This window comes from Labrus mixtus, chromosome 6, assembly GCF_963584025.1.
Source record: "Labrus mixtus chromosome 6, fLabMix1.1, whole genome shotgun sequence".
In the NCBI taxonomy this organism is placed as follows: Eukaryota; Metazoa; Chordata; class Actinopteri; order Labriformes; family Labridae; genus Labrus; species Labrus mixtus.
Window position 1 is genome coordinate 11956870 of NC_083617.1, and position 26737 is coordinate 11983606.

At 40.8% G+C, this 26737-nt stretch overlaps 1 protein-coding gene across 1 annotated transcript in view; it reads right to left on the reverse strand.

Annotated features, from left to right (window-relative positions):
• Window positions 1-26737, reverse strand: part of LOC132975460 (protein bicaudal C homolog 1-like) — a 58823-nt gene that overhangs the window by 18377 nt on the left and 13709 nt on the right. The window contains exons 2-7 of the mRNA XM_061040008.1: window positions 21406-21452; window positions 13702-13771; window positions 8075-8154; window positions 6820-6978; window positions 5131-5184; window positions 1381-1563 (exon numbers count right to left, since the gene is read on the reverse strand). Coding sequence (XP_060895991.1) covers window positions 1381-1563; window positions 5131-5184; window positions 6820-6978; window positions 8075-8154; window positions 13702-13771; window positions 21406-21452 — 593 coding nt within the window. The remainder of the gene's footprint in view (window positions 1-1380; window positions 1564-5130; window positions 5185-6819; window positions 6979-8074; window positions 8155-13701; window positions 13772-21405; window positions 21453-26737) is intronic.

Sequence of the window (26737 nt, forward strand, 5' to 3'; positions counted from 1 at the left end):
TGTTACACTGAAATGACTAAAAAGGAGCACATAGATCAGGGTTTAGTTAGTTACAAAAATATTTTAACAGGACATATACCACATTTTTGAGAGTTGAACTTGTGACCTTCTACATTAGTCAATGTAATGGAAAAGCCAATAGTTAAGTAAAATCGCTGGTGTTTGGCACCTTCCTGTCCTACAGGAAGCAGGCTTACTCCGTGTCTGCAGGTGAAAGCCAACCCAAGGTTCACCCTCGTTTTAGAACATACTTTATCCGCTTGGAACGTCGCCTTACTACGATTACATTTTCTTTTCTTTATTGCTACGTCCGCGTCTGTCATATTAGCCGGTTTGAATGCCGTCCACTCGCTGGGTTTTGTCCGCTCCCAAACTCATCTGTGCGCTGTTATTGGACACACCAGCTCCCCACCCAGAAACGCCCCGAGTCAACCAAAACAAAGCATTAAAACACAGGCAGAGGACAGAGGCTCTGCAGTCACCACCACACATGTATGGAGCCCCATAAGTGATGGCTGAGTGGCATTAGTTTTGTATAAGTCTACATTTTATTTTTTAGGAACAATCTACTGACTCTATCTTTAAGAGAGAGGAAATTTGAGGAGCGAGATTGGGGAAGACATTCACCAAACAACGCCAGGACTGGGAGTCCAACTTGCGACTATCGTGACAAGGACTGTAGCCTGGGGTGCTTTCTCTGCCAACTTAGTTAAACCAGAGCTCCCAAACTGACAAACATTTTGACTTCAATAATTCATTGTCTCACATCAAGTAAATCTGCCAAATATTTACTACTTCCAGCCTCTAAACCATGGCCGAAGATTTTCGTTTTTGCAATTTTCTTCCTGTTTTAAAAGATGGAATGTCCTCTTGATTTTACTGTTACGACAAATTAAGCTCTTTTTCACACTGGGCATTTTTGCATTTTTCTTCTATAGAATATATGATTAAATGAAATCATACTGTAATTTATAAAAATGTAGATCTCTTTTATTGTGTCCCTTTAAGAAACTAGATTTTGGATGTCTCTCTTCTCAAAGTTTAAAGAGAGATTTGTAGCATTTCCTATATTAAATGATAACCAACAAAGTATTAAGTCTGTCATCATTGGGGCGCTGGTGGCACAGTGGTTAGTTCGCGCGCCCCATGTAAGGAGGCTCTAGTCCTCAAAGCGGGCGGTCTTGGTTCAAATCCAGCCTGTGGGTTCCTGCATGTCATTTCCCACTCTCTCTCTCCCTGATTTCCAGCTCTATCCACTGTCCTATCTCTCCATTAAAAGGCACAAAAAGTCCAAAATAAATCTTTAAAAAAAATGTCTGTCATCATTGTACATGGAAGAACGGTTGGGGTATTTATTTACATCACCAGACACCTTCTCACCTTGACAGCGTTGGCGTTATTCTGTGAGCCGCGAACCACGCCTGTGGCCCTGTAGAGGCGAGTGGGGGGCTTGAAGGAGACTGTGAGGTTGTAGGTCTGCGAGATGTGCTGCACAGTGGGGGAGCTGGGGTCAGACTGCATGATGGCGGGAAGCTCGAAAGACAGCACGAGAGGGAGCAGCTCCTGCAATATGGAGGGACAGAAGGAGAGAGCGCGATGTGATATGGGAGTGAGAGAAAAACCCAGACAGACACATCATCATGATGACTGCTTCAATGTTGGATTGATTAACATTTTGCTGACAATGCTCTAAGAAAACAAGTGGAAACAAAAGTTAACACCTGAACTACATCATGCATTCAGACTGACTGACTGAGACAATTTTGACACCAAGTAAAAACAGACTGATTTCTTTACATAGTGTGGATGACTTTTTCGAAAATTGACACAGAGACATAACAACCTTGCCTTTAGCAGAAGGTGGCAAAACACTGCATGAAAATCTGTCAGCTCAAATAAATCCAAATAGGTTCATCAAAATGAGGTCAGCACTGCCAGCAAAAACAGAAAGACAGCCTTAGTTACATTAAGTATGCTGCACTGTGCTGTGGTGGAATCACTCACAAGATTAATTCAAACATTATGGCTGCACAGTCAAATATGGTTCAAAGAATTCTGCAAAGCGTCAGTGGTCTACGTACAGTTCAGGTTCATGCGCGGATTTCAAGTCATCGATTCAAACCACAGAAGCGGCAACAGACATCATCTTTCGTCATTTAAATCACAGCAGTCAGTCAAACACAATAGACGCTGACAGGAAGGCCTCTCTTCATGAATACATACACTTATGCATGCATGGGAGAGAAATCAAACCGGCACACACCCAAACAGAGACAAACTGAAGGGGAATGTACATACACACACCCGCACATAAGCCAATGGATACACACTCTCTCACACACACAGTGTTATCCAAACACTGACTCTCGGGCAGAGCGCCACTATGGTTTTGGCTGCCAGTGAAGGGCAAGCAGCATGAATTGCTCTGACCAAAGAAATGCATCCCTGATCAGTCCCATATGCGCTTGGCCTTACATTTGTATCACGTTTCAGCACTCGCTCTCAGAGGGCTCAAAGGAAATTTAGGTCAGCGGCGAGGGAAACGCAGGAGAGGACACGCAGAACAGCAGGAGTCAGGCGATGAATGAAGAATGGACTGATTTTAACGATGAAGCTGACCTCAGCTTTTTTTTTTTTAGGAGTCTACCTGGCAGATACCAGTTGCACATATATTCAATCTGAAAGGGCAGTTACAAGGCTTCAGTTCTCCTGACAAAAAGGGTGAGAGATGAAGAAAAATGAAAATATCTTCGAGGTAAAGCAACCAGCCAGGACCTTTCATCACCTGCCCGTCAGCTCCACCTAAAAAAGCTTCGAAAAAATCCCCCCCGAGAATCCATCACCTCAACAACCGCCTGCTTACAGTCTCAAAACAGATCTCCACCCTAGTGGGCCCCAGAAATACAGTAGAAATACAGTAGACCTTACAAATCTACTCTGGTATGTCTGAATGTTAAAGGAACATTACATTCATCGCTAATGCAGCTTTGGGAGAAAGAACAATAAAGCCTCTTCTGGTTTCAGAAGGTTTCGAGGGGGGGAGAATGTGGTCTAAAGGCCACCCAGAACCAAAACGCACATCAAACTACATCTCACTGTTATTCACTAGCAACCTCAACAGAAGGGTCTTAAGACAATATAAAAAAAACCATCTTTCTTCCTGCATTTTACACTGACAAAAATCCCCTTTAAGTTCTGGAATACTTTCACATTTGGGATTTCAAAACAGCTAAGGACAATCAGTTTAGTTTAGCAACAGTTTTACAGGTTAAAACTCCAAGTTGTCTTTTGGAATTCCTGTTGTATACAATTGAAACCCTCAGGGTACAACCTTTAGAGGTAGGTTAAGAGGTTTTGGTAGGTTTTCTTTGCCTATACCTTCATACAGTGAGCCAAGATGGGGAGAGAATCTGCCAGTCAAATGCTGTAGTCCTAATAGAATGACTTCAGTTTTATCCTCATTGAGCTGAAGAAAGTTGGTAGTCATCCAGGCTTTGATGTCTTGAAGGCAGTTATTGAGATCATGCAGTTTTTTTTTTTATTGTTGTTGGGCATACATAATTAAATGTATCTGTTAAAGGATTGCTAGTCTTCTTGAGTATGGAGTATTTTATAAAACAGCAGAAAAAGGAATTTGGACGTAACCGAAAGAGGTTAGTATCAAGGTCTGGTTCTTTCAAAAGAAGCACGAGGGAAACCTATCTTTTGATCCGCCCTCGTCATCCGCTGACTGTGTATTCTGTGAAAGCCAAAACAATCTTTGTGGCTCTTTACAGTTTATATTATAAACCTCTTTGTAACACACTCCTATGGTTAGGTTTGATTATTCTCCATGTTAAAAAAAAATCCCTGGATGAACTGCGCTTCAGCTTGCTACTTATGAAAATAACCATTAAACATGGAGAAGTATGGGTATGCATATTCAGAGATTTGCCAAAACACACTACGCTAATATCCAGCATGACCTTCTCTCTCTCTCTCTCTCTCCCCCCCCCCCCCATCCCTCCCCCAAATCACACACGTCTCACTCACTCAGTCATTCGCACATGCACTCAGACTTGTTAGTTTTGGTCAGTCCAGAGCGGAGGGACATGTTCACTGTAAGCTACTGCTGCCACAGTGCTGAAATGAAGCAAAAGTTCAAGGATGTAACACTTCACTCGAGCATGCGGGTCCTCCACGTGCAGAGCTGAGGGCTTCCAGTCAGACTGAAACTGTAGATGGAGACGATTCTAAAAAAATAAGCTGGAGATGCTTGTATTCTACATTTGTTCTCAGGAAGTGGTCTGGGAATAGATTAAGAATTGTATTTGCGGCTTAGAGGAAGTACTGAAACTGTGCCTGGAGTGCAGGATTACGTACGGTAACCCTGGAACTCTTCCACTGGACGGATTAGGCAGGGGACTTGGCTGTCGTCAGTCTGATCTGATGTTTTGTTTGTGGAGGATGTAACGGTTATAATTCTGAAAGCCGATAAGTAAACAACAGCCAAATATCAAGCTAACACATGAGCTGCAGTAATATATCTAATATGATAGAATGGATTAAATGGTTCTGATCAATGGAAGAGCAAGAGATGGGAACTCTGAAGCTACAGTCAGGCGGAAATCAAAAGGTCAAGCCAGGAGGAGCAGGACATAGCTTGATCATGGTTGAATTCAGACGGATTCCAGCTTGATTAGCATGCTAGCACTACAGTCCACAAATATGGAAATTGACAGGGTTTTATCTAACTTTTTCCTGTAGGTAAATCACATTTTTCACTAAACTAGACTACAGCAACTACACAAGTCAATAATTTATCTGTTAAAAAGGAAAACACTGCAGAGTGCCACCATTTTATTTTCAATAATCTATAGAACTAATCCACAAGTCTGTTCATGAACACAACAGCATTGTATGCGCAAACTGAGGCTGGCAAGAACAGGATATGATGTCGCCCTGACACTTTTTTTTTTTCTTACTGTTAACATCAATCAGCTCTGAAATCAATGAAAAGTGTCAGAAACTTGAGCTGACCACAGCTGTCCCCCTCCATGCAGGTCAAAGCTACACACTTACAACCCTGCAGGGAGTGAGTGTTTGGGTGGAGTACCCCTTTAAGACAAGTGTGGCTGAGCTCCAACTTACCCGTATTTTTACTCGTGCTGCCTCCACCCCTCCTGGCTGCCCAGCGATGGACACCTGTTCACAATAAAAAGTTACAGATAAATCAGTTAGCACGCTCTGACCCAATCCAAGACAAACAATGGCTCAGGTCAATGCATACAGTTAGTCTAAATCTCAGAGTAGAAAATTCTTAAATGAAAACAGACAAGTTTAACGGCCTCCTCAACGCTGAAACCTAATCCATCTTTGTGACATGCAGTATTTCCACTTAATACTTTGTATTCTTGAACCACATCATTACAGTTACCAGTGAGTAGAAAAATGGCCTCCACAATTGTCGTAATTTACATTTTAGAACCACGAGATGAGAGGTTTGATTAAGTTTGTTACCACAGTAATGAAAGAGACGATTAATAGGCTTATAGGTTTTGTTTCATTTTTATATGTGACAGGTCAACACTGACGAACAAACCAAGACACAAATGCAGAGGGCTTCTACCCAGAAGATTTTTTCCAAATAAAAAAACCGTCACTGGAAAATAGATGATTCAGTAACATTAAGAAAGCTGCCCCATGTGCAGAGGCTACAGTCCTCGTCACAGTGGGTTCGAATCCAGCCTCGGCCCTGTGCAGCATGTCATCCCACACTTTCTCCTCCCTATATTTCCTGTCTCTATTCAGCTGTCCTATTTAATAAAGGCATAAATTGCCAAAAAAATATCTTAAAAAAAAAAAGAAAGAAAAAAGAAAGTCAGTCTGGGCTTTCTCCACGGAAAGAAACCATGTATATACAACACGTTTGCACATGACAAATGTCAGGGTGATGCCGTGAGAAACAACACGTATCAAAGTGAAAACCAGGGTTAAGCCTCATGTTAGCAAACACATGCCATGGTTAAGTCTGTTTGCAAAAAGACATCCTCAATCCAAACAGCTTCAGAGAGAGTGAAAGGTAAACAGGAACTTCATTGATTTTCCCACTTGTTTCTATTTTCTTATCAACACCGCTGCACTTGTCAATAAGCTCTGTATCTCAAAGACTCTGCTTCAGTCAGTAAGCTTAAAGGGGTCTGGGGCTTCAAATGACTCTCTTGCTACTCATAAGCCTGTGCTTGCATCACCAGAGCAGGACTGGAGGGTTTTAACGGTGTATGACACGCATAGTCCTGACAAGTTAATAATCTACATGTTGTAAATACATTATACTCTGTTAAATCTACAAGTACTTTCATACACAGGTGCACTGCAGAGCACCTGGCAGAGATACTGTAGCTATTGGATGCTGTGCCGGTAGTGTGTTTTCCTGAACTGCTCACACTTTTCTTTAATAGTATTTACAACAGGATCCACTGTTGTTTAAGTGAGTCCAGCCAAAACACAGGCTTCCTCTGTGTTGACCAATCAAAATCGAAACAACTGGACCAACTCTCTGCAACCTGTTTTTAAATTAAAACCTTAGAGCAACGAGTCAAGAAAATGAATCGCAGAAGGACGAGGAAAGTAAACAGCTAAAGGTAACAGAATGAATCACACTTACACTTTAAGTATCACAGTATATTAATCACAGTGCAGTGTTGTGGTTCAAGAGATTGAAGCGAAATATTTGAAGAGGAAAACTCTTTGATTTGACAGCAGCCAGCAGCTCCCACCACACATCTCTCTTCTTAAGCCTCAGTGAGAAAGCGTGATAGTTAATCTAGTCGTACAGACCTGGTTGCTTTTCTCTGCCTGGTTGTTCCTGTTGGAGTCGGGGAAATGGATGTGGCACCCGGTCTCCTCCATTACCCTTTTGATGTTGTTGCCACCTTTTCCAATGACATGAGAGTGCTCTGTGTGGGAGACGTCCATCTTCAGAGTTACCCTGTTGCTCTAATGAGGTAAAATGACACGGTTGGAGTGAAATAACGATTCATCAAATTTGCAAAAGCTCAGTGATTGGAGTGAGATGAACGTGCATGAATAATATGTTTGAAAGGTAAAAGATGAAATGATTTCACAAAGGCAGAATATGCCACGAAACCTTGAACCTTCTACAGGAATTTCACCCAATGCATGCAATGGAAGTTGTAAATAAATATTGCTGCAGTAGTAACTGTTTGCTGGTATGTAAGGAAGCCATCATGTAAATACAGTGCAGTCAATAGTGTCCCCTGAGGCCGAGCTTCTTCATCATCACAGATCAAATCAAATGCTTCTGTTTAAATGGCTGCGTGTCATTTATTTGTTATTATTTGTGAGTTTATTTAATTAATCTACCGCACAATATACAGTTAAATACAAACTTCAAATGTAAAGTCTTAAATGAAAAGGAGAAGAAATAAGAATAATCTCATATAATCTACTCCTCTTTCATGAGACATTCATTAACAAAACACATCATTCATATTCTTTAAACAAAATAAAATATTGAAACACGTATAAACAAACACCAATATTATATAATTATAATTCTGTTTCAACAACAAGCCAGTGAAACATCTGTTCCCTTAACTCCATCTTAACAGTCATAAGACCCTGAACTTAAGATGTACCCTCTTATAATCACTTTCAGCTGCTGCAATCATCTCAAAAAGAACAAAATAAGCAACAAAATATGAGGGACATTAAAAAAGGAATCAAATTATCAAATGACTGTGCCAAAGCGAAACAGTCGTTTCATGACTAAACTGTATGAAATGCTAAGAAACTGAGCCTGTCATGTGCTGCTTGTTGTTCAAAGTGCACAGAGGACTGCTTTCCCCCAGGGGGGGCTACAGTGCAGGCACCTAGGTAGTTGATTTCTTGTGTTGCCATGACAATGAAGCCTGGATGCACACACTGTCTGCAGCTAAGCTTGGGATGTGAGTATCTGGTTAGTGCCAAGTTGTTGCTACACTACTGTGTGCAATCTGTCATTTGGACAGTGAGGAGAAGTGAGGTGAAGAGCATTCAGGGAGTGAATTTCACAAATAAAAATGAGTAGTACCTTTGTGTCGAGAACAGACATTATTCTGTCTTTGGCTTCCCTCACATTCTCCCTCTTCCCGCACACCTTGATGTGTGGATCTGCAGGGAGGGGAAAAAAAAAAAGGAAACTTTAAAATAAGGGGAGAGGGAGCATGTGTAGAGATTAAATGTGAGAGTGAGACACAAGTGTAACCCTTTTAATCAAACATGACACAGCAGTGAGCATTTGTCAACAAATGACAGAGCGTCAGAGGGAAAGCTCTGCAACAGTAATCGCTGCTTTGATATCTGCCGAGGCTCATTCATGTTGGCAGGCAACCACATCGCGTGGGGTTGGGGAGGGTACAGGGTGGGGAGGGTTGCAGCGCTGTGGAAATATATTCAAGCAATCTATCGGTTAGTGGAGCCTACAGGAACACTCAAAGATGAGGTGAACTGTACTGCAGTGTTGTACCCTCAAAGGAAGACAGAGACAGTGGTGTGAAGCTTATCAGCTCATTTTCCAGAACCCCATCCTCTCTTTCAATGGAAAAGCTAATTTTTTCCATTTCAATCTCACACACTTTATTGTGTTCATCAGCCGTCACACCAAGAACCATTTCTCTTTCTCTCAGGAAATCATGACCCTCCTGCAGAAAGTATAACATCCCATTTTTGTGTAAAAAATTAACTCAGTGGGCCCACAGGTGGTCATGGAAGAAAAAGGTCCGTATAACTTGAGTAAACTGTGCTTCCTAAGCCAAACCCCTTTACAACTAAACCCCTTCAAAGCTAAAGCTCATGTCTGCAGCATTGGCCAAGTCTACATCTGGCTCAGCTGCATGCACGACCCCCTGGAGAACTCAAATGTGAAAAAACACAAAAATTCTAAATGTGCACACGCATGTACTACACACCCACGCTCCATCGCCCCTGTGTTAACTGTACTGAGCTGCAGGAAGTCGACTAAGCCCCCCTTCCAGGAATACCCCTCCCCGTACACACACTGACAGAATCTCAGATTTATCCGTATAGCCCTCGGACAGGACTCCCAGCATCGGATTTATTGTTACAAAGTCTTTGGGACCTTAAAGAACCCTACGTTTGCATGTTTAGAGTTTGGCTTGTGAGTGAGGAATCCTTTACAGTGCAGCAATGAGGACAACTAGAAAAAGATGGTCAGAACTTTTTTTTCTGAAGCTGAGGGAATTCCCAATGTTCAAGTGTTATTGATTATGTTTTAATTACCATCATCAACTCACAAAAGCTAAACAGACATAGTCTCCATGGAGCTGCAAAATACAAGGTGACCACATGGCCTTTGAACATGGTAATGCTAGAATGATGAATTCTGGTTTTTAAGTGTATCTGGAGGAGGTTTGGTTCTTCTGTCTAAAGGGCATTTGGAGCTATGAGGTCCAGTGCCAGCTAACAAGTGCCAACCTTGTTATGATGTTGGGGGGGGGGGGGGGACGGCAACCTCAACGCACACTACAAGAGATGTCAGATCATCTGGGAGAGAAACAACAGCTCTACTATTGGTTGAGGGGAATGAGCTAAACAAGAAACCCGAGAAAGAAAAACAAGACCAAGGAAAACAAAGAAAAAAGAGCAGAAAGATCACAGTCTCAGCAGCGGTTCTAGGGAAATTTTCCCATCATACAGCTGTTGCTGTGAACAATAGAAATCCCTCCACTTCCTCCTGTGGCACCCAATGTGACCATTAGAGGGAGTATGGCTCTTCCAGTGTCTGTCCTGCACTGCACATCTGGCAAACATTAGCCAGTCTAAACGAGAGTTGCAGTCGTGATGTAGAACACCCCCGCATTTTTGAAACGGAGTGTGCTGCGTGCTGTTTTTTTTTTTTTTTTTTTTTTTTTTTTTAGCTGATTGGCTGTGGAATAAAAAATGAGCTCCTTAAGTCTTAATTTGGCACACGCAAAAGGTAGAAAAGCAAACAAAACACTTGCAGCTGCAAAAAGTGAAGGGTTTGGAATCGCAGGGATTTTACACAGCTCCACTTCCACAAAAAAAGAAACCTTTTGACCCTTTTTGGAGCTCTGCACTGGCAAAGCTGAAGCATTTTTCCAGCAACTACATTTGCAAATACCACACAAATGAAGGGAAATAAGTCCTTTTGGCTGTATGTCTCTCGCTCAAAACATCTGCAGATTTGTTAAAACAGACAATTGTCAATTCAGAGCAGCTTTTAGAAATGTATCACATCAAAACAAAGCACAAATCATGAGCTTCTTACAGTATAGATTGTTCTTTTGCACAGAGCTGTAGGTTGCAATGCAGCCCTCTATTTGTGAATGATAGTGCTGCCTCACTGTATTAAATCACTAACAGCGTGCCGATGATAGCTTGCCCCAGAGGCTAACAACTGGCCTTATCACACTCATGCAGGTGGCAGCGAGGGATTGCTAGCTGCAGGTGACAAATGCAAGAGGGGAGCAGGCATTTTGATGGAGTGTGGCCTAGTGTGGGGAGAGGTTACTAACATACAAATCCTCCAACATCTGCCGCTATCCTGCAGAGAGTAACTGATTCCAGACTGCACATTAAAGACGACACTGATGCTGAATACCAGCAAAAAAACCAAGGCAAACTAACACCTTCAAAGAGTATCACTTTAGATGAGGGTCATTTACAGTAATCTGATACCCCGCGTGAACAAGACAACCACAGAAGAAGCTATTTTTAGCACAGAGGAAGTGAGTTTTATGTCAGTCATATCTCATAAAGGAGTGATGCAGAATGAAAGGAATGCAGGTCATTGTCTCAAGTCTTTTTCCTGATGCTCTCTCTTTTTATTCTCCAGGGTCCAGTCTCCTGATCATCGCATCCAGTTTTGGTTTTAATCTTTGTTGATAATGAAGCTTAATCAAACATTCAGCTACATTCAACTGAGTAAAGTTAAAGAAATTAAGGATCCCCCCCCACAAAATATTCTCGTAACTATTCGTCTTACAGTGATTTCTAACTTTATTTAAGTCACAACGCTAAAGTCAAAAGTAGTTTCTAACAATTTGATTTCTTACTGCATGTTAAAGGTAAAAAGTTAAAATAAGTCTCAGAGCTCCCCAAAAACATGTCTGTGAAGCTCTTGTTATAAATCCACCCTGATCCTGTATTTGATCATGCCATTAAACCCCTCTATTTCCACCCTGCTCAGAACAGACTGTTTCTGTGTCTGTAGCTTTAAATGTAAATGAGCTGTGTCTGGCAACGCCCCTTTCTGGCAACGCCCCTCTCTGGAAGGGCTTGGATTGCATGGGCTTGCACCATGCCCTATTGTTTATGTTGAGAAGGCAGACTCAGAGGGCAGCACAAACACCTAGCTTTGGGAGTGTCACCCACCTGGGGGAGGGGTTACTGCCCTTTGTGATGTCATGAAGGGAAACTCTTTAAGTGGCCTGTTTGAGAAAACATTTTCTGAAAAGTGGCACAGGCAAAAGACAAAGATGATGGGCTCATCTCATAATTTTGGGGTTTGAAGACAGACTTTTAATAAGGCAGTTTTTTCTTACCACTGTAACTTTTGCTGCTTTGCTAAAGTGCTCATGATGGATAGGCCGGGTCTTTGTAATATAGCAATAAGTAAGGTCTTTTACCTGCTTTTTGTAAAGTGTCTCGAGATAACACTTGTTATAAGTTGACGCTATACAAATAAAAATTGATTGATTGATAGGGACAAAATTAGTGTTAGAAAACCATGGTGAAGTGTATTTTGCATAATACAGGACCTTTAAAGGCTCCCAGGTGTTGACTAGGACCATTGTATTTGAGACCCCACCCAGGACAGGTGGAGGTCTTTGTTGGGGGTCAGGTGAGGTCTGATGAAGAAAGGAGACAGTGAAAAAAAAAAAAAACATTTTTTTTGCAGGATCAGTGAGATCCAATCCAATCTTGTGCAGGTTTATAAAGGATTGCTTATGTCAGGTAGCAACAAGGGGATGAACAAATCTGGATCCTTTAAAATCCAGATCAAACTCTTGGGCAACATGGGTTTGATATTCATCTTCAGTCTTCGATAGTCAGATTCTAGCCTGTGGACTTTATCAGAAGTAAAATATCCTCCTTGAGCTCGCCTCCTTTTTCCTTTACATGTGTTCAGGTTGTTAAAACACATGGCCAGTTCTCCCATGAATGCCTTCCCTCAAAAGATAACCGTGAGTGATAATCCAACATTCCACTCCTCTCGTTTTACGCAACTCAGAGGAGAAATGTGACAGAACCACAAATCATGGAACGAGGTTTTAAATAGCCTCATGTTGTTCATGGAAGATCATTCCCAGGTGGTGCTGCGAGCAGGTTTTGTGAATGAACTCATAGTTGGTCTGAATGGATGTTTGTGTGATAAGAGATTGTTGATTAAGCACCCTAAGAGGAGAATGTAAAAGACTCTGATGTAACCCCCATCAACTATTCTGTGTGCAGAGCAAGTGAGGAAGTTACATAATGTCATTGGATTCCACATCTGGCTTGAAGACGCACACTGGTGATCCCCCCTGGGGACAACAAAGTGGGCAGAGCTACACCTATTCCTCACCCCCTTACCCTCATACCCACGTCTCAACCCCTCCCGGAAGAGCTTTAAATAACCGTGACAATGTTTTATTGGTAACAGAGTGCTGGAACAACCCGGCATATAAATGCGTGACTCGCAACACCCTGCCTTCCACGGCAGAAAACAGAAATTCCTCAGCGCAGATGAAGTTACTGAGGAACAGAAAACATGCACGCTTTCATCTTTCAAACTTCTCAAAAACTTTTTAATAATGAAATCTCATGCAACCCTGATATACTCCCCTTTTGTCTTTTTCAGTCCAATGACTCCTGAGAACATTTTTCTGATTAACACAACAGTGACTTATAATCATTAACATACCTAAGGAGGAACGCTAACTCAACTATGCTGTTAATAATATGACATTCCCTATCATGACATAGCAGAACTGATACTCATTTTAAAATGCATTTGGTCAGTGGTTTGGGTAAGTCATGACAATTATACCTGAGTTAATGGACTTTGATGCATGTCGGGTTAAATGTACTGATTTGAAATCACATTCATACGAACTGTAGACTCATAATTCAACAACAGCAGAATAAGCTGTTTGGCATTGGCAGAGAAAATTTCATTTCAAGTTTTTCATGGGCGCAACTCACATACTCAGCTCTGCTGCTCATCCCACAAATGCATGTTCCTTACAAATGTGGCACCATTTAAAAGGGAAATAAACAGGCTTCCCAACGGTATAAGATGTATTGCCAAGAAGCATTGATACAACAAAGAAATAATCTACCAAACACAAATTTCCTTTTTTTCAAGTTATTCTTTGGGGCTTTTTTATTATCAGATACGACAGCTAAAGAGAGACAGGGAATGTTGGGAGTGTGGGATGACATGCAGCACAGGGTCGAGGTCAGATTCAAACCCACACCAGCTGCGACGAGGACCTCCGTACATGGGGCGCACATTATAACTGCTATTCTACCAGCGCCCTGATTCAGATACTATATTTTACTGTTTTTATATCAATTTCTCACATATATATGAATAATCTGGTTTTATGAGACAAAACAAAAACATACAGATTTAAAAAAAAGAATACACTCAATATGGGATTTAAACGACAATCGAATAAAAAAAATAGTCACCTTTTTTGGACTTGGCACCGATTTTGAGTTTGGAAGGCCAGGCTATCTGTGTCTGTGTCTCATCCATGATCTGGAACAGAATGAAAGAGAGGTAACATTATTAACTTATCACAGATATCAATATTGACAGATCACACAAATTGATGGCAACAAAAAGAAAACATATTGAATAATTTAAAAAAAAACTGTTTCTCCAGTCTTGATTATAGTAATGCAAAACAAGAACGGGCACCTGCACAAAAGCACACATTAGTAGGCTTTGTGTGTGTTGATCATAATCACATCCTCCTTCTTTAATACCAACAAAAAATATAGAATGAACATGGTTCCAGTCGGTGTTACTTAGAACTAATGCTTTTCAGTATTTTAATGTTACACTTGATTTGCTTGAAGTGTTGACAGGTCCCCGCTGTTTCTTCTCTAATAGAAAACATTCATTTGGATGATTTTAGAGAACATATGAAACTCGGTATTAGCAGCCAGCCGTGCCAGAAAACAAAGACCTTTCATGATGAAAAGTTCTGCACAATAAGATCGTTTAAAACTTCGTTTTAGGTTATGAAACCTTGAAAAATAAAAGGAGCTTTGAGTCCAGTTCAAACATTAGCTTTGATATAAGCTCATGTGATGTTTCTAAAAGCTGCTTCTTTCTGCTCAACACCCAAATCCTCCCACCATCCTAACACCAACTAAACAAGCAAGAACAACAAAAGAAAAAGAAAGAGAGAGAGATCGAATAAGTACTCCTGGCTTTGCTACACATGCAAAATGCCAACAACAATCTATGTAAGAGCCCTTTGACTATTTAAGTCCTGGTAACCAGGAGCATATGTATCTATGAAAAAAAAAGAAACTACTGGCGCTTCAAAAAAAGAGAGAAAAAAAAAAGCTAGTGAGGGGGCTGTCAGACTTCCAATCACAGGAAATCTATTACCCAACCTCCTCTTGTCATCCATGAGGAAGCTCACCTTGCTTAGCGTTCCACAAACAAACCCTCTGAGAACTAGCTGCCACTTTTCATGTTGGTTAATGGATAAAAAACAAGAGTCAAATCTGTTAAACCTTCAAAAAAAAAAGAAGAGCGATACAGACACTCTATCCTAGTGGCTCTGTCCTGGATGTGCACTAGTCTTGTTTTCACAAAAGTCCGGCGGCCTTTTGTTTGTTTTGATTCTTTCCAGGGGTTTGTGTTTTTGCGGTGGAGATTTCTCAAAGTTTCAGACACGTGACTAAATGCTGGAGGACTGTTTGTTTCAGGCTCATTACATGAGCAGCGATTAATGTTCCTCTGTGGTCCCGTGAGTTAAGAAATGAGCCAAATGTAACTCAAATGTGAAAGAGGGTATATTAAGAGCAATCGACACTACCAATGCAGATAAGATGTTAAGCCTATTGGCAGGGCTATACAGCTATTCACAGCCTTTCACATCGACTCTGCTCTTTTTCTGGCAGTGGAATAAGAACTACAGCCTGGATTTCTTGGGGGAAGTTCTGCACAAATCAAAAAGGGGAAGCGTTTACATCCCCATATGCTCCTCTCTGGAGCATGGTCTGTTTGGCATCATTTACAACAAACTCTTGACAGTTTTTTTTTTCACTGCCAGCTTCACATACCTGCAAAACAGAGATTTGAAAAGGGCTGATGTCTGTCATATACTCCGGAGTCCATGACTGGCTGACTGGAAGCCGTTTCAGGCCTCACTGATTTTCTTCTGCGTCCCATAATCACATACAAAAAACGAAAGCGGAGACAAGCAACAGAACATCAAGGTGCGTACACCAAATTCTTGCACAAGAATGAATGATAAAGAGGCAACAAAAACTACTAAACACCTTTAAAGGCAAACTTCACAGATGGTGAAATGATGCTGTGAAATACTTTTGAGGCTCTCGTTATTGTAAAACCAGAGCTAAAAATGAAAGTGGACTTTAACGGGTGAATCATGCCTTTCTTTAGTACATTGTTGGAAATTCCTCAGAAAACTCATAAAAATGATTATGACCAATAAAACCATTGCAACACACAGATGGACAGCCAAAGTGTATTTATTTTTGTTTTTATACATTCTTTCTTCACTGTCTTTAGCTCTTGGCCCTTGTTGCTTATCTTTCGATTGTCTCTTATCAGCTAATGCAGAGAAACCTCCTTCCAGTCATTTACTCTCCATTGAGGGAGTCAGAGAAACGAGAGGAATTTCAAGCATCATTTTGCGTAATGAAAATAAAAGAGAATTCCTCTTAGATAAGCTTGCTCAACTATTTTTGAAATGAATTCTTCTGTGGTATCATTAGAGTGACAAAGCCAAAAGAACAGTGAGAGATTTCGCATTCAGCGAGCTAATGATCTCCCCTTCAACGTCCTCTTACTGGAAACCTTCCCACACCGCCTCTCTGCAGTGTTATCTCAAGTGCTGCAATAATATTATCAGTATATCCACTCAGAATGGTTTTTACACGCAATGAAACAAAGGCCTGAAACCAAAATCTGATGACTTCTGCGTTTCATTTTAGCTCGAGGCACCAGCGACTCTGATCTACAACACGACACCCTCCCTCCTGCCGCCGTCTGCTAACACGATAAATCACTCATACCCAGCGGCGGAATGCTTAACTTCTTCTCCATCAACTCAAGTCACGTGCTCTTGCTAACAGCTGGATGAATCACAACAACATTAGAGGACATTCTGTTCCTGGTGATAAGGAGAAATTCCTTCACTTTTGCCTCCAACTTGCCCCTCTTTTTTTTTTTTTTTCCACTTTTCTCTTTAAAGAAAAAAGTCTCCTGCGACAGTAACAGATGTGTTTGGATTTTGTAATGGAGGCGTTCAATTTAAAACCACAAATTAAAGAAATATAAAACTGCCACATGCTCTCAGAGGTTGCTGAAGTAGCAGTTGCATTTGGGAGCAAATGGCACGACAAGTGATTCTTGGAAATTGTCTTTTTTTTTTTTTTTACATACAACCCAATTAAATAAAAAGCTTGTGAAGAAATTGACAAAAGTAACATCACTTATGAGGTAACGCCAACTAAACTTTCCTATAATTGTAAAATTAAAAGCCTATGCCTCATCAACTTCTCCTGTGAATGGGCCTTGTTCAGAGAGACCTGTTTCCTGTCCAGTGTTGCTGTTCTTGGCCGCGTCCTGCAGATGGGACTGATTTCTGACAGACCACACACCACTTTAAAAGGCTGGACGGCGTTTATTTTTTTTTGAAGGGGGGGGCTAGCATATACCTCGCAAATGGGTCCAGATATTTGCACAAATTATGTTACGTATACATTAAAGCGTCCCGCCCTCTGGTCCACGCTGTCCCAACCCTTTTTCTGAAAATGAATAAATACATAAAAGCTTCTGATCAGTTTCCCGGCTCAACCGCGACATGATGATTGGTTCTAAGAGGTTTGCAGCTGGTGTTAGCAGAAGTGCGCAGAGCTGTAGGTGAAATCAAACAGGATATCATGAAGGCGATGTCCTGAGAGCCAGAGAGCATGTGTTCAATACACGTGACCATGTGTGTGTATGTCACTGTGTGTGTGTATACGTTTAGCACGGCAGCAATCAACATGGTAGAGGCATGTTTCCTGGCCTGCCCTGCGATGTTGCAGCTGTTGATTCAGCTGGAATGTGTGTGTATGTCTGTGTGTATGTGTGTGTGTGTGTTATGGGGACACAGAGGGCTGATGGGGGCTGTAAAGAGGTTGGGAGTAAAGTTTAGAGACCGACTGAAGGAACAGCAGAGCTCCAAGCTGTCAGCGTGGACTCCAGCCATCCCCACGAGACCTGACAGTTATAAATTAGATCAAGTTAAACATCGGAGCGCTAACTGGCAGCTAAAGCCCCATTAAACCTCGGGGCTAATGCTAACATATACACAGTAATGAAAGAGTGGAGGGCACTCCACAATACGTGCAACCTTTTAATCTGCCAAGAGGAAAGGCATGATACGAGTAATTCATGCTGCTTCATGAGTACAAAAACATTTGTTTACATGTTTTGTTTTGTAGCATTCATGCCAATCTAATTATTGCAATTTTTTCTACAAACCAAAATATTTCATCCTGACAGCCTCAAGTTTTCCTGTTGGCATGAGACTCTTATAAACGCACCATGAAACCAAATGAAATAAAATTACGCCTGGCCTGAGATCTGAGTGCACCAGCACTTATATATCACGCCTGGCTTTATTTGCATAGCCAAAACCCCTTGGAAGAAGCAATGGAAGGGGGATCAGCTACAGCCAAAGGGGTTCAAAGGCAACTCTCAACTCAAATCTTCTCCGAGCTCTTCTGTGGTGCTCGGTTATCAGTTCAACCAGACCCAGCTCCTCGGCTCCGTGCCGTCCCGCGGCTTCACTTCTGCACTTCTCTCCAAACAGCTTTGTGGTCGGTGCCATGATCTGAGGTCCCAGTCCAAGACTTTCCCTGCACAGCAGTGGGATGAAGTGTTCACTGACGCACGCCGCCTGTTAAATTAATCAGACCCAACAGTGGCAGAAAAATTCCCTTTGTCTTTTTGAATGATAACAATGACTCACCAGTGCAATGATGAAGTAACGTTTGTGCAGAAGGAGAGAAAACAAAGCAGATAGCAACAAGTAAATAAAATAGGAGGGACATTTTGCTGGAGAGGTTCCCCCATGCGAGCATCAGGTACAAACTCAAAGCTAATTTCCAAGCTTTGGGACCCTCCTGATGTCCCCACAATGTTTGCTGTCCTCTTTATTCCCTCAGTGACTACATGAGGAGGGTGGTCTGTTTGCTCTCTATGACAGAATGCACTCAAAGGAAGTCCAGCAGACAGTGAGTAAGAGGGTTTGATCAAATACACTAACTGTGCCTCTGGGAAGAAAGAGCGTGGGTGGACTGTTTTTATGTTGAACTCGAAAATCTCCCTGCTGAGGCAACGATGAGTGTAAAAAAAAAATCTGCGTCAATGACCGAATGCATGACGGAGAATGTAGCTGTGCATGTGCTTTAGTAGCCTCACTGTGTGTGTGTGTGTGTGTGTGTGTGTGTAGATGGGTGGGTTGGACGGGCAGGAAGCAGCTCAAGTAAAAGTTTCCATTTTCATCAACTTCAAGATATTTCACACACCTCATCCATTTTCTTTCAACAATACCATTCCACAGTCGCACTCCGTGTTTATTTTCCTGACTTTAATAAGGCATGAGCGGTGATCACGCTACAAGAACCGCTCACAGTAATTCAAATGGAAGTTCTGCAATAAAAACACAGCTCCAACCCTCCGCCTTCGCTGCTCTTCACCGGGCTGCCAACCAAAACAGCTGCACGCTAATTTCTAATTGACGATTTAACCTCCAGTAACCGCCATTTCTTTGAACGAGCTGTGACAATATTCAAGCCAGAGACTCAAAAAAAAAAAAAAATACACCAACAGACGTGCTTTGTCAGAAAAGCTTCATGGAGTGAGGCAGACACCTACACTGGATATCTTAAACATCGCTGATATATCCAAACCAAATGGAAGTGAAGAAAGAGCTACAGTAGATCTACAGAGTCCTTGTTAAAATTCCAAGGACAGGAATCTTAAGGCGCCTGGTTTGCATTACTTGGTTTTCGAGAACTGCTTCAGGGACAGTTAAATTGCCTCCTTCTTTGACATGTAGCTCAGCTTCCTAACCTCCAAAACCAAATACGGAAAATAGACAAAAGAGGAATGCTAAAACAAACCGCCGTCCATCATTTATTTCATTACAGCCCATTAACATACTGTAGAGGGAGTTTAACATATTCAGGAAACTGGGTTTTAAACAGGAAAGATTCCTCCTGAGATCCTTATAAAGAATCTCATAAATAACGACATACCGTTACAAAAAAACGTGAGTAATCCATGTTAAAAAGGTTAAACTCTGATTGTTTGAAGTTGTGATTGCTTTTGTTTCAAGTGCTACATAAGTTATCTTCTGTTCATTCTGCTCATGTACGTGTGGTTCAAATTAAACAAACGGAGCAGATCAGGGTCATTTGTTTGCCCGTTCATTTACAAACTCACTGTCAGCTAATGTTAACGGTCGCTTTCCTCTGTAATCACGCTTCGCAGATATCAAACGGCTGTGTTTAGAGAGACACGAGTTTGGAAATTTAATACATTTATGCTGAGCTTATCATTACCTGTTGGAATGAAAGAGCCTTTAAATGATCAAGGATTGTTTGGCCCCAATCTTTTCCAAAAGATACATTTTTACAAAAACTTAAACTAATTAAACCTTCAATCTTGCTTGTGTGCAGTTTAAAGTTTTCCAATGTTTTCACAAAGAAGTAGCATACAACTGTTCAGACATGGCTTCTTTCCCCCTTGGATGTCATTGGCTGTTAGTTGGTTGTCATTTCATTTAAGTTATTAAGGATGTACGAGGGACATTTTTCTTTTTAGGGCGACTCCTGCCATGACCTGTGTTTGAAAATGATATGAGTTAGCCAGAGTAGATGTGAGCTATAGAAACAGAGACATAAAGGCTTTATTTGAGGCCTCTTCATCTTAGAGTAGCCAGATTTGTAAAAAAAAGAAAAAGAAAAAAAGAGCGAGGAAGCTACATTCCTGTGTCAGACCTGCCAAGCTTGGAATAAAAAGAAGTTATCAAATAAAATGATTTTGTATTCGCTCAACTTAATCCACTTTACTAGAAAAGCATATGTTAAAATAATTCAAGTCAGATTAGCCGACTAGTCTTAAGGGAAAAAAAAAAAAAACATTCAGAAAACAATCGCGAGGACAATTTATTGAAGTTGAGGGGAACCATACCATGTGCAGTTATTTTCTGTGAGCTGTGTCATGTTTCAGAGCGAGTGGGATCACAGCGTCTGCAGGAGAACAACGTCAAATTGTGTTGCTGAGCGTGGCTAAAGTCAGCGGTACTAGCACCACCAGCATTCTGTCGTCTTTGCAGGTAGCTGTCCACATCGCTGTGTCGAATGTGGTTACTGACACTGCCTACCTCGAGTATCTAGATCAAAATACTGCTTAAACCCAAAAAGTGCAGCACCTAAGGATGCTATCTATTCACTGTGCTTGTTTACATCAGAGCAGTAGAGCAAGGAAAGAAGGCCCATTAAGACATTGGTGGCTGCAATACAGCTTAAACACAACATTGAACTGAAACTGTGGGCCTACGTTCACATAAATATAAAATTAGTTTAACCGACAACTTGTTCTGGTGCTGACTAGTGAGGATGACAACATAAAGCGTTTCGTCAGCTAGTCGCTCACATCCCTAATTTGAACCCTATAAAGTGAAGCTTTACTCCCAGAAACAGTCCCACACTTGACTGCTCAATGATTTTTAGGTTTTTAAAAACCACTGAGGCCGATCCTTGTTTTATTGCATGTGAAGTTTCTTCAAAGCATTAACTTATTAAATCAGGGATGAAGAAAAGTTAATGAGGCAGTGTGGACCAGATCAGGCTTGTGTTTCACCTTCTCACCCTCCATGTTATGGTACATTATGTAAGTGAGAAAGGCCCACTGTGTTGTGCCAGCTGTGTTATAGGATCAGGGTCCTGCAGCGACTCCACGTCATTGTCGTCCCGATGTTTTTGTTTGTTTTGATCCGTAATTACGAGACACTGGAGGAGCACCTGGCATCTGCTCCCTCACCGAGAGGGAGAAACGTCGGCTCAGTGGGCTCGAGCACAACTCGAAAGACAAAGCAAACACGTCGGGATCAGAGATTACACACTCACCTTCTGAAAGAAATCCTCCCCGCCATTGACTCTCCCCTCAGAGGCAGCTAGAAGGAGACAGAGAGAAAGAAAAATAAATTCAGAAAACCACACGGCAGAAACACACTTCGGTTATTCGTCTCCTTGAGATGTTAGGGTATCTTTATGGTGGATCTCCATTTCTTTGGATATTGAGTTTGGCAAAGCAGACTGGTGCTGCTCATTAACAGGAAGGGAATATAATGTTCCAAGTTATTTTCTGTAATCCCAGAGATTGGATACAGCTTCCGTGTAACAAATTGATGGATACAGTGGAAATATCTGGGCTATAACAGTGGTAAAGTAATGGGATATTTCATACCACACTTGGGTCAACAGGTTCACGCATTTGAAAACGGCTATCGAAGTTTTGAAATCTGTCTGTCAGCAAACACTCCTTTGAGACCACATTACTTGAAAAACTTTTAATGTAACCGCCCAGAATCACTTATAAATAAAGCCAGCACTCAGGAGATTTCCGGGGGTTTAAAATGATTTTCTTAGCAGGTGTAAAATGGCAAGAAACTCCCCCAGCAGATACAGTAAGCTAGGTCAAAAAAAAGAACCAACCAGCTCAGAAAATCAGGCTTTAAGTGTTCCAACACATCTGCAAGTTCTTCAGACTGTGGCAGCTCTATTGATGCAAAATGCACTTCTGCTCTCCAAGGAGGGATCTCATGTCATTTGGGAGTACAGGGAAGGTTTAATCCTGCATTGCAGCGAGACTTCTCCAGACAGATCCGTTGCTGTCTTTGTAAATCTGGGTCATGAGCAGCAGCAGAGTCACTTTCAGGTCTTACTGTGTTTTCATGAATGCTGGCCGGTACCAAAAACCATGTTAGGAAATCCAAAGTCCTGTTATATGAAAACATGTTTGAGTGGAATCCAATATTTAAAAATGATTTTTAGATGGAGCACATCGGCACAACAAACTCAAACAATTAGCTTGCAAATTCAGCAGAGAATCCACTATTTTGATACTCAAACCACCTTTAACTTAATATTCTGAGACACCAGATTTCAAAGCACAAACAGAGCAGATTAAAATCCTCACATAACACTTCCATCTTAAAGCTGACCTGACGTTATAGCCTTTAGCCCCGCCCCCCTAATGTCAACATCACCAGCATTTGTGAAGTGTTTGTTCTGAAGCAGGCTACCTGGTAAACAAGTCACGGCCACGGTTCACAAAGACATGAGGCTAAAACAGACTTTTTTTTTTTTTTTTTAAACGACAACTGAAACTTCTGTGAGCAATGAAAAATCAAAAGACGTAAACTGTTGATGATGGAAAACTTGATTTGCAAAAGCAACACTGGACACTTCTGATGCTGCTTCTGACATTGGTTTAAAGATAGGGTGACTCTAGCAAAGCCACTGACGCTCACAGTGACACACTCAGCATACAGCCACATGTAAAAGAGAGATAGTAGAAAAACTGACAATGGAAACAACATGAAACCAGACGTAAACATAGGTGTGAACTGAGTTTAAACACAACTTTCTGAAACGCTGAGTGAGGACTACATGTAAAACTGAAGGGATCATTTGTTTAGCTGTTCAAGATTAAATTGGTCGGTTTATTTTCTTTAATAGGTAAAAAAAATCCAACAGCTGTTCTTTCTTTTTCTGATATCATGCCATATCAGTCATCTTTGACTTCTATGGGCGAATGAGTCATTAAAAACATTTCTATAGATGAACTATCATTGGTTGTGGGAAGCAGCCCTAATATCTTGGTTCCTGTAGACAATACAGCCATGTGTGCTGACTATAGACAAAGAAACATCTTGACATTATGGTCACAAGAAGTGTTTATATCAAATATTTAGTTTAGGGAATGACGGAGAACAGCTCAAGCTGAAATGTTCTTTGGTGGCCTGAAGTCATACTCGGTTATGAAAGACTCTGTTTCTGGTTACTGCAAGAGTTTCCTGTAAGAACTAAGACAAACAAAAAGAGTCCAGACTGTTTTTTTCCCTCCTTATCTGGTGAGAAAATGAAGGAGAGCGAGCGTGATGCTCTTTTGTCTGTGGTCTCAGTATCCTTAAATCATCTTAACTAAAGTCCATCCCAAAGGAAAAGGCCAATGAATAAAACAGATATAAACAGAGGAATACTTGAGACAGTTAAAAAGGTACTTACACACATTTCATTTGCACAAAAAAGACATTTATACTCTCAGTAAAAGCAGTATCATGATGAGTCTCATAATCTTTTATTCATCTCAGTGAAGGTTTCATTTACTCTCTGAGCTCCTGTGAGGAACTTTAACTGTTGGCGCCCCCTGTGGACAAAGTGGTACCTCTTATCTCTTTGCTGATTTTGTCTCAAACATGCCTATGTAGTATTCTTTAGCAAACACGTCTTCTTCCTGCTTTCTTTTAACAGTTAACTGTATTAATCATAGATCATTTGTGTCACTTTTGAAAAGGCTTTTTCAGCAGCACAATGTTTACCCACCCTTCAGCAGCGGTTTCAGACATTAAAAATAGAAAGAATCAATCAATTCACTGATGATCCTTTTTTTTCTTTTTACTTGAGCATATCATAAAGAAGCATTGGTTTTAATTGAAAACGCTCTTTCATAACCAGTTAAAAAAAACCCTAGCAGGGGCTTTAAACTCACTTGATTTGTAACACTGGCTGTCATAATTCCCAGAGAAAACATTTACTGAGAAGTCTAAAGCATGATCACAACATTAAATTACAAGAGTAATTCATTACAGCTTCTCGCCTGAGAGCAAACAAAAGTTAAAATGAAATCAAACAGAATCTATCCATGCAAAATCGCTTATCCATAATGTACTGTATATACACTCAACTGCAAAACATGCATACTCCTCTTCCTCTATGTATACACACACACTCTTATTTTTTTTTCCAAACATTAAAATTAAAAGCAGCCTATATTCTGTAGCTGCAGTAGAGACATGCACATGTGCAAATATCCACTGCCAACAGTAGAATGGCAACACCACACAACCTATAAAAACTCAAATAATCGAGCCAAATAAGGCCTCCTGACGTGAATCAGGAGACAAATAAAAACCTGAGAACTGCATTGTGTTTATCTTTCTTTTACCTTGCAGCAACACAAACAGTGCAGCAGCATTTCTGGCATCTGATACAGAAAATGAGTGAAAACATGAGCCATGTGCTGAGAGCAAAACATCCTGTTGGCACATGAGTGGCGTATAAACTGGCCGTGGGAGAACCAAGAGCCGAAACAGGAGAACAGCATGGTTTTCTTTGAGCTCTGCTGGGACGAATAATGATATGAAGAGAGAGATGTATAATGTCCTCCTACACTTCACTTGCTCAAAATGTGCACTATAAGAAGCTAATATAATAAACAATGATAAAACACATAAAACACTTTTCTGCCATGATATCTGTTTTATAATGTTTAGCAATTCAAGGCATTTGTATCATTCTGCAGAGCACACAGTTCATAGTACGATGAAGAAAGTCTGTCAGGTTCAAGACCGTCTAATTAGAAGGTTAAGTGCTTGTTCATTGAGGGCTGTTACTCTGGTTAGAATATTCAGAGTCACTGAGAGCTTTGAAGCGGTGATTAAGTCTGGGGGTGTCGTCATCCTGTGACTGAGTCAAAAATGGTGACAAGCATGAAAGATGTGATCGCAGCTGCACAGGCTGAGAGTCACAGAGACATGATTGAGATCAGAATTTGTCTGTGATTGATATGACAAATATATACAGAATATTTAAAGTATTTGTATTTCTTTATAGATAACGTATGTACAATGTAATGTGAATTGCGACATTTTACAATGTTCACATTTCTTTTAGACAAAGTATATACAGTGTTTCAAGAATGTAGCATTTTAACAATAGAAACATTGATACAAAAACTCATGTGTCCAGGAAAGAAAGAAACCAGAGAATATATTTAAAAAAGGGAGGGGGGGGGGTCTCTTGTGGTGGTTTAGGTGTTTAACCTTTACTGTCAATTGAGAGGGGAGAGTTGCAACTCTGTCAAAATAACCTGGGTCCCAGACTTTGTAGAATTTCTTGGTTGTTCCTCTAAGAAAGTATTACGTTTTTCAAAAACCTCATCATATCAGAAAGCCACGATTAAACCCTTGGTGGTATTAAAGACTTCTATTCTAAAAGTATTCTTTTTCAAGCTATCAGTGATGCAAAAGCAATAGCATATTCCTTGTTGCTCGGTAACAATATCATTCCGTTGGCCATTGTAGAGCTAGGTTGTAAATTCAGACCAAAAGCCTAATTCAAAATCCCAAATGTCCAAAACTCTAACAGCTTAGAACACGACCAAAATATGTGAGTCAAGTCCGCTTCGGCGACTCTACAATGGCTCTATAGCTTTGCTATATATAAGTACAGTGGAGAACTATAAATTGTATGAAATGTAGACGTGCTCAAGAAGAGATTCTATTCACCCGGCTCAGGGCCCTGTCCCATGTGACTGATACGTCTGACTCTAGTTCTTCTTCCCATGTGGCCTTGATGTTGTCTGTTGATATACTGTTAAATGACATAATTGAGTTATATGATTTAGAAATGTGGCCCTTCAAAGTTAAAGGAGTCGTAGTATGTCATCCATGTTTGAACTCTCTGGGAATTGAGGAAATAATGAATTATGTGTTTGAATGATGTGACAGATTTTAAGGTATTGGAAAAAAAAATGGATTTAGAAATAGAAAAGTACTGTCAAAATCAGTAAACTAGGAAAAAATGTATATATAAAAAAAAAATCCTTGAATATATTCAAGGAAAGACCAATCCCATTGAGTTATTGAAACATCCAATGAGGTGGCTGGAAAAAGATGATTGCTACATAATGGGACTTAACATAGAAAGGTCAGACAGATGAAATGCTTCACTAAACTGTATCCAAATCGTTAGTGTGGAAATTACTACTGAGCTGGAGGAAAAGTGTGACGATGGGGAGAAAGGAAGTTTTGTTGTAATCAGCGCAGGGAGTGATGACAGTTTACAAAACTTTGCCTCTGCACTGCAACAATGTGCGCGAGGGGCCTGAAACCAATCAAGTCTTTTTTTTGTAAGCTTGCTGCCCAATAATAAACCACGAGATATGAGAGTGTCAAAACGGCATAACATGACAAGACAGTATTACCCTGATTATAGGAAGTGAATCCTTTTAGCTTGATGGAAGCCAACATTCAAGTTGAAGCCCATTCTGACCTTGGACTTACGTTGTGATATTATTAACGAGCAGTTTTTTTTCCAGTGTTCTTGTCCACTGCTAGGTTGCATGTTGTCAATGTTTTGATCACAGCTCACAATTACGTTTAATATATTGTTG